Source organism: Polypterus senegalus, chromosome 5, assembly GCF_016835505.1.
Source record: "Polypterus senegalus isolate Bchr_013 chromosome 5, ASM1683550v1, whole genome shotgun sequence".
NCBI classification, from domain to species: Eukaryota; Metazoa; Chordata; class Cladistia; order Polypteriformes; family Polypteridae; genus Polypterus; species Polypterus senegalus.
This window is the reverse complement of record NC_053158.1, coordinates 39,597,552-39,608,138: the sequence shown is the minus strand read 5'-3', so window position 1 is coordinate 39,608,138 and position 10,587 is coordinate 39,597,552. Positions and strand designations below refer to the sequence as shown.

Here is a 10,587-nt window from a genome sequence, read left to right as displayed (position 1 = left end):
TGCACCACCATGAGAAAACAATTAATAGAAATTAATTATTTTAATTAGAACAGTAAAATTTCTTGAAGACAGAGGCAAACAGGAAGTATGAAGTCACTAAGGTGTACCGCCAACTGATTCATAACCAGTCATTCACCTCTCTCAAGCTGAAAAGTACAATTTTGTTTTCCTTTCCAGACATTTTTGGTCATTCACTGCCACTGCTACCAAATGCACAAAATACATGTGGATTCTTCACTCCTTCCTGCTTGCTTCAACTGCACAGCACTCTGGGTAATACTATTAAAGGGGTCTGCTCAGTGTTACACACAGGCCACACACAAACCCATACCTTCGGGACATGAGTACACAGACACATTTCTGATTTTCTTATGCATGCGTGTTTTGTGTTTAAATGTATTTTCACGTTTTCCATTAATTTTTATCTCACTACTAGGATCAGCGCTATATAATCAGTGGGCTGTCCCATCAAACATTGACTACTACAGCTCTCTGCAGTCGGGGCCAAAGGTTTTGAAAATGACACAAATATTAATTTTCACAATGTCTGCTGCTTTAGTGTTTTAAGATATTTTTATCCGATTTTTCTTTGGTATAATCAGGCATAGTTACATGCATTTCATGTGTTTCAAAAGATTTTATTGACAATTACATTACGTTTATACAAAGAGTCAACATTTGCAGTGTTGGCCATTCTTTTTCAAGACCCCTGCAATTCACCCTGGCATGCTTTCAATAAACTTCTGGGCCAAATCCTGACTAATGGCAGCTCATTCTTGTATAATCAATGCTTGGAGCTTGTCAGAATTTGTGGGGTTTGTTTGTCCACCTGCCTCTTGAGGATTGAACATAAATTCTCAATGGGATTAAGGTCTGGGGAATTTCCTGGCCATGGACCCAAAATGTCGATGTTTTGCTCCCTGAGCCACTTAGTTATCACTTTTGCCTTATGGCACGGTGCTTCATCATGCTGGAAAGGGCATTGCTCATCACCAAACTGTTCTTGGATGGTTGGGAGACGTTGCTCTCAGAGGATGTTTTGATGCCAATCTTAATTCATGGCTGTGTTCTTAGGCACCACCAGTGCAGAGCTTGCTCAGGAATGGCAGCAGGCAGGTGTGAGTGCATCTGCTCAAAGATTTACCAATAAAGCCACGATTGTTTCAATAGAAGAAGCTATGCCTTCCATGCTTTCGATGCATATCAATGAAAACAAAAGGGATCTGGAAGTAATCATTTCATCACATATTCCTGGTACTGTTTGTTTTGTGGTAAGAATATGTTTTCTATTCAATTGTGTGAGTTCTCACATAAATACAGAAAAATATCAAAATAAAACCATCCATGTGGCATGAAAAGTTTTCTGTCACTTGATCAAGCAAAAGGAAATCATGCAAAGGAAGGGTAAAAAGATTTTTGTGATGAGATGGCTCTTTTAAAATGGGTGATGCTCCTAAAATTGTTGTTTTAAATGCCCCAAAATAACATGTATAAACTATGTTATAATGTGTTTGCAATCGCAAAAAGAAGAAAAATACTCTTCAAATATGTTTTTAAGTAATAGTTCTTCTGGTGATGCCCCATTATCTACTATAGTTAAGCACCAGTGAGGACAACATATTTTTAAAAATTTATAGAAAATGCTTAACTTTAGAACACAATTTCAAACGGCAAATACATATACTGTACACTATGTTTGTGAAGAAATAACTTTGACTTGAAAAATACCAAACTCATCCTTTAAGAACATTTTAAGAATAGAGCCTGAATAAGACAACTACTCAAGCAAACAAAACAACAACAAGATTTATTTATATAGCAAATTTTAATACAAATAATGCAGCTCAAAGTGCTTTACATGATGAAGAAAGAGAAAAAAGACAAAATAAATTAAAAAAATACAATTAGGGATCACTAATAGAATAGAATAAAAGTAAGGTCCGATGGCCAGGGAGGACAGAAAAAACAAACAAAAAAAAAAAACTCCAGACGGCTGGAGAAGAAATAAAATCTGCAGGGCTTCTGAGGCCACGAGACCACCCAGCACCCAGTAGGCATTCTACCTAACAACAATGACCTCAATCAGTCGTCATTGTATTCAGGATTCTCATGGAAGAATTTGATGATGACGGCCATGTAGACTTCTGGCCTTTAATCCATGTCCATGTAGGGACATCACAGCACTTTGATTAGGTATTGGTTAGATTAAGGATAATTCTCATTTTGACTTCTGTTTGAGTTTTAAATTTTATTTAGGGATTGTGTTGTATTTTTAGTCAGGAGATAAAATGGCTGTCCTGTATATCAAACCTCTGTAAAGTCCTCAAAAAACTGACTTGCTGAACCAGATAAGGAAATATCAACTCATTTCTGCCACTCTCTTATTAAAAATGATGTCCTGTCCTTTCCAAACAACTACACCCACCATCATTTTAAATAGATTGCAGTGAACATCAATTGTTCATACAAACCGGGCCATCCTAGAGTGTGTGCAGACTAAAATAATCCAATGAACATACAGACAGGCTTTCAAGTCAAGTCAAGTGGCTCCATTGTCATACCATGCATTCACTGTGCTGCAGCATACAGTGGCATTAAATAACAGTTTTGGTTAAGTGAAGACTTGTAAATAGTCACAGAGGAGGGAGTTTGAGTGTCTCAATGAGTTTTCTCCCCACTCACTGCTGACTTCTACTTAGCAGCTGGAATTTGTTTTGGAACCCTAAGACCTTACAATGGGCTGAGTAGATTTACAAAATAGATGGGTGGATTTAGGAGTTCTCACAAAATGTAATATTGCTTCCTGTTAGCTAAATGGCTTTGTTGGTAATTCATGTGATGCACTGGCTTGCTGCTTCAACAGCTAAGAAGAGACGACCTCTACGTGAACATCTTACTACACTCTGGAAGGAAGGAAGACTGCTGTGAACATCAAGTGTTCATACAAACCATACCATCGTAGAGAGTGTGCTTACTAAAGTAATCCAATGAACATACAGACAGGCTTTCAAGTCAAGTCAAGTGGCTCAATTGTCATACCATGCATTCACAGTGCTGCAGCATACAGTGGCATTAAATAGCATTCCAGAACCGCAGTGCAATATACACACAAACAGTACATTTATCACATTGCCAATGCAAGAAAGGCAAAAATAAGATAGATAGATAGATAGATAGATAGATAGATAGATAGATAGATAGATAGATAGATAGATAGATAGATAGATAGATAGATAGATAGATAGATAGATAGATAGATAGATAGATAGATAGATAGATAGATAGATCCTTTACCTATTTACAGTGTTCACTACTGACAGTGTATCCTATATCACTGAAGATCAAATGTGACACTTGATCTCTATAAATAATAAAGAAGCAGAAAACTGAGATTTGCAAAAGATTTTCAAAAGCAAGTTACAATGTAGAAGTATTTAAGTGGCATTTGCTCTCTAATAGTGTTTGGGTGACCCATTTTGTTTAATCAGCCTTCATACTGAATGTAGTTAAAATGTAGTTACTATAAGTGTCCTAACTGACACATCTCATTATATTCAAGAGTGTGGTTACATGTGCTTTAACAACCCAATAATTCACAGAAACCCATGAAACCCTTATCTTTCTGTGGTGGCCTGGTGCCCTGCCCAGGGTTTGTTTCCTGCCTTGCGCCCTGTGTTGGCTGGGATTGGCTCCAGCAGACCCCCGTGACCCTGTAGTTAGGATATAGCAGGTTGGATAATGACTGACTGACCCTTATCTTGGTTAGACAAACTGAGATAACAAGTACAGGTTAACATACGTATGTAGATTTCTCCATGAGTAATCGGTTATTTTGTGCATGTCTGGTGCATTCTGTTAGCTTTGCACACACTTCCAGCAGCCCCAGGTAGAAAACAATGAAAGCATCCATAAAGAATAAGTTCCTGAGACAAATGCTCAGGTGATCTCTTTATTCTTTCTCCTGATTTCAGTAACCTGAACATTTTAGAAATCAATACATTAATGTTGATGAGCTGAACATACAGTGCCTAGCTCTGCTGCACAATCTCTGGAGCAGTAATGTGCGTTAAGTAGTCCATTTATTTTTTAAAGTAATAAGTAAACTAACCCAATACTTCTTGTATTGAAGTAAAAATACCTGTGTTATTATTATCTCAGCAGCATCCACCGCATGTAAGGCAATAAGCAAATATACAGGTAAGTCACTCATTTGTCCGTCTCAATCATACAGCCAAGCAGAAGAGTGTGCAGACAGAAACATCTTAATAAACGTATAACTTTAGCTTTCATCCAGCTATCGACTATAGATATTGTGAAACGGTGTGATCTGATCACGCAGTGGCCAGTGTTCATAGCGCAAATCTTCAAGGTCTCAGATCATAAAGGAGATTATTAAATTCACAGCACATGAAGGATTAAACATATTCATACAAGACAAGGAAATTGTAATGTTTGGCTGTATTTCTGGTTAGTTTTATGAAAGTTTATATAAGGTCTTAGGATTTAATAATAAATTTAACTGGCCAGTCAAATATGCAGTATTTCATACAAAAGAAGAAAAAGTTATACAAAACTAATGCACAATGTAAGCATTACATTTTATAATAAATAAATATAGAACATATTCAGCTACTTGCTTTGTAAGAAATGTTACTTTTAAAAATAATGTTCTCCAGATTGCTTGGGACACACAGGCTCTGCACTTGTTTTCAAATTAAGGACATGTAACTCTGTTTTTAGGTGGTTTAATGACTCAAGGGAGAACTCCCTAGGTGGACGCGTATATCTAAATGTGGGTTTTTAAGAAACCACGTTTCTGTCTTCACTGGGTTACTTACCTTATCCTGGCTGTGTGTAAGCAAGTAAACTCACTCCATGATGCTCAAGACAAATTCATCTGTATCCCTGTGTTCCCATTGCTAATGCTATACCACTACTAATGTACATGGTTGCTTTTAACAAGTTACTTACTTTGACTTCACATAGTTCAATTGACCATAAATAAGTAACTCTGATTGTACAAATGTAGAGTCCAATATACAGTAAACTGTAATTTATAGGTCACTTTGGATAAAAGTGTCAGCCAGATAAGTACAGGTGAAAAAACCTAAATCCATCTAACTGATGATTTCAAGTGTGACTACTGAAGAAAAACTGGGAATGATTTACAGACTACATTATTATATAAGCTAGATTAAAGTCTTTCTTTTTTGTTATATTGTAAATATAACCTTTTATTTGCTTGTTGAAGTATCTTGTATATAACTCAATATGCTGTCAGCTCTAAAAGAACAAAAAACACTTCCTTACCTTCTGTCTTTTTATCATTAAAGATTATCAGTTTGCTGAACTCAAATTAAGCATTACTATCAGATAACCTGAGAAAGTTTTTCGTTCCTCCTCATATTTTTACATGTTTATCATGCCGTACTAACATTATTAAGCAATATAGCTTCTCACTTGGTGTTGCCTTTAATCCTTCAGGTACCATCACAGACTGCTCAAACGGTGATCAAGATGAGCCCAGACAGTGCCGTTAAAATACATCCTCAAGTGCTCGGATTTACTCTTTACTTATCATGAAATGTAATTACACTTTAAAGCAAGCCTGCTTCTACACTGGTAGTGTGTGCGTAAGTGGGTCTTACAACGGGCTGCTGAGCCCTCCAGGGTTGGTTTCTGCCTTGTGTTTCGGCCCCCACAACTGTAAATTATATTAAGCATGTCTGAGAATGCTATGTTTTATTAAATTAATACGTAAATTATTGTAGGAGAGCAAATTTATGCCAGTACAAATCCAATTAGAGTCATTATTTTAACTATTCTGTACACTGTGTTTAATTAAAAATAGACAGTTTTCAGAGTATGGAAGCTACGGCTAATTAGTGACCGAATTGCAGTTAGAACTGCTACCCCACTGGTTCCAATCATCAGAATTTGGATATCATCTCTGCTAACTGTCTGTGTTGAACTTATCTACCCTCCAAAATGATCACGAGGGTATTCTGAACCTCTCCCCATGCTGTAGAAATGGAAACTGAGCTGTTTGGAGTCTCTAAATTGTGTGGGCCACTCAGCTATGATGGAGTGGCATCCCATTAATGGCTGGCTCCTGCCTAGCACTGCATTACCCTCTAATAAGAAAAAGCAGATTCAGAAAGGCGGTGGATGACTTTTGCAGCATGTAGTCAAGATGTAGGCAATGACATCTGGCCTGAAGAAGGGGCCTGAGTTGCCTCGAAAGCTTACATGTTAGGATCACAGATAAACAGAAAATCATCTGACATTGTCATTGCAACTTCAATAACCAGACTCGTTTTGAACTTTTTTACAGGCAAGAAAACAATTTGGTTCACTCGTTAAGAATAAGGTTACCATTGTAATGAAGATGTATCTCTTTCTGCATCCCACCTTAAAGCTTTGTTCATGTATCATGTTTTATTCTATTTACCTATACGATAACATTTTGACTGTCTTCAAGTTAAAGGAGTTATACGTCACCTAACAATGCTGTCTGGCTCAATTTCACCATGTAAATATGTATGCCACTTTTGACTTTGCTGATTCGGTATTTAGCCAATGAAACAATTTCTTTTTCTAGTTTGTCTCAGGTATGGAATTTTAAGTTAAATGTCTTTATTCATTTCAATAGTTTTTTTTAATACATAGATTACTACTTAACCCTTTAATGTTTAAGTAACAAACAGAATCAAGTAATTATAATACTGGCAAAACATTTTGGAATTCAGTTAATACCAAAAAAAATGCAGAACCTATATTTTAAGGGCATTATTGGAAAAAAAATATAAAGGCAACAGAACATATATCCTGACAGACAGCCAGCTAGAGATAGATAGATAGATAGATAGATAGATAGATAGATAGATAGATAGATAGATAGATAGATAGATAGATAGATAGATAGATAGATAGATAGATAGATAGATAGATAGATACTTCATGTTGGTAAACGGGGTAACTCTTATAATATTTGTGGAGACAATGCAAATCTACAGATAAGAATCTCAGCCAACGTGACCAACACAACTGATCAAAAGTGTGTTCCTTTTCTTTTTCCTGTTTACCCAGGATTATGTTGCAACCAGTTGTTGTTGTCCTGTACACCTGTGACAGAAAATACTAAACTGCATAATGTAAAGTGACTAATTATTTGAACAACTCCATATTGAAATAATTATTAACCTTCATCTCCAAAACTTAATAAAAATACATAGTGAAGATCTATCAGCTCTTTTGGTAAATTTAGAGAATGAAATCATTGCAAAATGCAAATCAATAGCTGAGGGTTTGAACACTGTAATTGTAATATAAAATGCATAGTTTTCTTTAATATACATGTTATTACAATATACCGTATAAAAATGTTGCAAAATTAAGAGTGAATTGCTTCAGTATCTGAAAATATTACAACTATAGAACAAGATTCTGTAACAAATTACAAATCAAAAAATAAGAAGTTACTACAACACTGAAAACCTGATTATATTGTAATAACTACAATATTAAATAATACTGGGCAAAGAAATACTAATGGTGACATACATAAATAAAATAAACTTAGGGATCAAAGTTCTGAATTAAATCATATTGGAAAAACTTTAAATTTTAAATTAGGTAACTCAGTGATAAAGGTGTCAAAATTTAAACCACTGAAATTCTGATGATATTGTAATAACTACAATATTAAATAATACTTGGGAAAGAAATACTGATTATAACATACATAAATAAAATAAACTTTGGGTTCAAAGTTCTGAATTAAATCATACAGGAAAAAGTTTAAACTTAAGGTCAAGTTAATCAGTGAAAACGATGTCAAACTTTAAATTGCTGAAATTCTGATATTGTAATAACTAAAATATTAAATAATACTGGGGAAAGAAATACTGATTGTGACATACATAAATAAAATAAACTTGGGGTTCAAAGTTCAGTTTTAAAGCATACAGGAAAAAGTTTAAACTTAAGGTTAAGTGAATCAGTGAACGAGAAGTCAACATTTAAATTTGATATTGTAATGACAGATTGGGAAAATTCTTGTCAATGAAATCAGGTGAAGTATAACTACGTTGAGCACTTTTCATTTATACCCAAAAGAGAAAACGCGCATTACTGCTATGGAAAGCTGTGAAATGTTTGTTTTAAAGTAGTATAAACAAAACCTCCATTAACGTCTTAAAAAGCAAACCAAATTTACTTTTCTGAATAGTTTTCTAAAGCTTATTTTTGTATTTGCTTGGCTGTTTACATACATTATGGAAATCAAAACATGATTGTAGGTTTACTGCATCCTAAAAGTCAAGAAGACTCTTCAGTAAAAAGACCCATTAAGTAAAAAAAATCTTATGTGCATTTATATATTTTTTTATTAATTTTGAAAAAGTGCAAAAGTACAAAAACATCCTTACAAAACTATGTACATTGTGTAAAACTTAGAAATGCCCCATGGTCATACAGTATATATCGTAACATTTGACATCAACAGTTTCTTTTTAAAAAATGAGGTATTGCATTTTCTTTTCGTCGCTTTGGTTCTACACAGTCTGTCCTGTAGCTGGTCTACTAAAGACCGAATAAAATGCGATTAGCATGCAGCCCTCCGATACAGAAGATTTGAAATTTCGACATCTAGTAGTCGCGCACCTCCGCTCCCTGCCAGCCCCGAACGGCGTCTCTCGTCTCCGCGCTGCCTTAACACTGCGCGTTACTGTAATTGCAGTAATACACGGCGGTGCTGGCATCGGAAAGCACAGATGAAATGAGACCATTGTCCGGTCCGGGCGCTCCAACCTCCTGTCCACTGTAGGCGAGATCAGGCCGGGCTGCCGAATTCAGGTACTGCTCAAACTCACTGCGGTCTACGTCTCCCAGCAAGTCAGGTGGATGTAGAGCATCGATGTTCCCGTGGTGCTGCTGTGTCTCCGGGGGTGGGGACAACTGTCCGGCATGGTGTCCGTGCTGGGCTTTGGAATGGCCGGGCACAATGAGCTGATTATAGTACATGGCAAGGGAGCCGTGACAGCCCATCATGCCCTGTTCCATCGTCGACAGGTGTCTGCGCAGTAGCGAGTTGGCATGTTGCTCTTGAGGTGCATAGTCTGTTGTCTGCGGGTGGTAGCTGTAAGACATCATATGGCAGTCTTCTTGAGAATGGGAGGGAAAAAACACCGGGTCGTTCTCAACTATGTCCAGAGGCGAGGTGTCTGGGGTTGGCAAGCTATAAGAGTCGAAATGGGCGCCCATGGCCTGCGCCTCTCTGTAGTGCGTCAGTTGACCCTGATAGCAGGGGTCGTGGTAGTTCACCCCGATACTGTCCACGCACACGCGGGGCTCAGTGCCGGTTGGCGCTCCGGACTGATCGGACACGCCGTGCACCAAGTATCCGGGCTCCAGCCTCTTGATGCGCTTCACTTGTTTCCTCCTGCGTGGCCTGTATTTGTAGTTCGGGTGATCCTGCATGTGCTGCACCCTCAGCCTCTCTGCCTCCTCAACGAACGGGCGCTTTTCGCTTACCGGTAAGGCTTTCCATGACTTGCCTGTTAATAGACAGCGAGACAGAAACAGAAAATGAGAAAATAGGTCAGTGACATGAGCAAGAATGGACATTTCTCTGTAACACATGTAATGACACGGCGAAAGTTATATCGCGAAACACCTGTCAATCCGAACTGATGTAAAGTTTGACAAACACTGACTTACCTAACATTTTGCTAAGTTCGGCGTTGTGCAGATCGGGGTTCTGCTGCGCCAGGCGTTTGCGCTCGTCCTTTGCCCAAACCATAAAGGCGTTCATTGGTCTTCTAATTCGAGGTTCACTCTTGCTCCTATTTTGGCTTCCGGGGGTGCCAGAACACGTTTCAGTTTTCATTTTGGCTTCCCCGAGAGGACTCAAAGGGTCAGTCCACTGACAATGTCCAATACCAGGCATCAGGATTGACATGGAGCACCTTCCTTGCGTCTGATCGTCACTGGCATACCCCGCATCAGGACTGCTCATTGCTGTTCACTCTCCGTTAAATCGCGACAGGCACACTCCAGAATATTTAGAGTACAGTGGTCGCAAACAAATAGACAGCGTTAACAGACGCTTTACAATGAACAACGGACCTGAAGCACTTGTTTGCCTTTGGCTTCGATCTTGTAGTTAGAAAACACACTGAAAGCAAAAAACATTCTAACTTCAGAGCTCAGCTCTCGCGCTCTGCCCGCTTTCTACCCGTGAGGTTATTTTTAAACACGCTCCCAGCAAATCAGAGGGCGGGGGCGGGCTCTCTCACACCTTTACCACATACTCTCCGCCCACGGGAAGGGCGACCCGAAGCTGTGCAGCTTTGCAGTAGCTCCCTCACCACAAACACACGCACTGCATCTCTATCTTTCTTTTACGTAGTATTAAAACGAAGCATTTAACTATTGCTGAAAAGCTGAAATTGAAAAAAGGCATAACGTTTTAATGTCGTATATACTATCCAACTGATTTATTAATCATTTATTTGTACTGTTCTTTTTGATTCATTCATTTGCCTGTTAATCTTATTCTTCTGAAAAGAAATCTCCTTTAGGTTT

The 10,587-nt window shown here is 37.8% G+C and overlaps 1 protein-coding gene across 1 annotated transcript; it reads right to left on the bottom strand.

Annotated features, from left to right (window-relative positions):
• Positions 1-8,373: 8,373 nt before the first annotated feature.
• On the bottom strand, positions 8,374-10,232 carry LOC120530225 (transcription factor Sox-17-alpha-A-like). The gene is made up of 2 exons (XM_039754518.1): positions 9,721-10,232; positions 8,374-9,557 (listed from the first exon to the last, which is right to left on the bottom strand). Exons 1-2 carry the CDS (start codon positions 10,016-10,018, stop codon positions 8,713-8,715), a joined length of 1,143 nt encoding a protein of 380 aa, XP_039610452.1. The 5' UTR covers positions 10,019-10,232; the 3' UTR covers positions 8,374-8,712.
• Between the last annotated feature and the right edge of the window lie 355 nt (positions 10,233-10,587).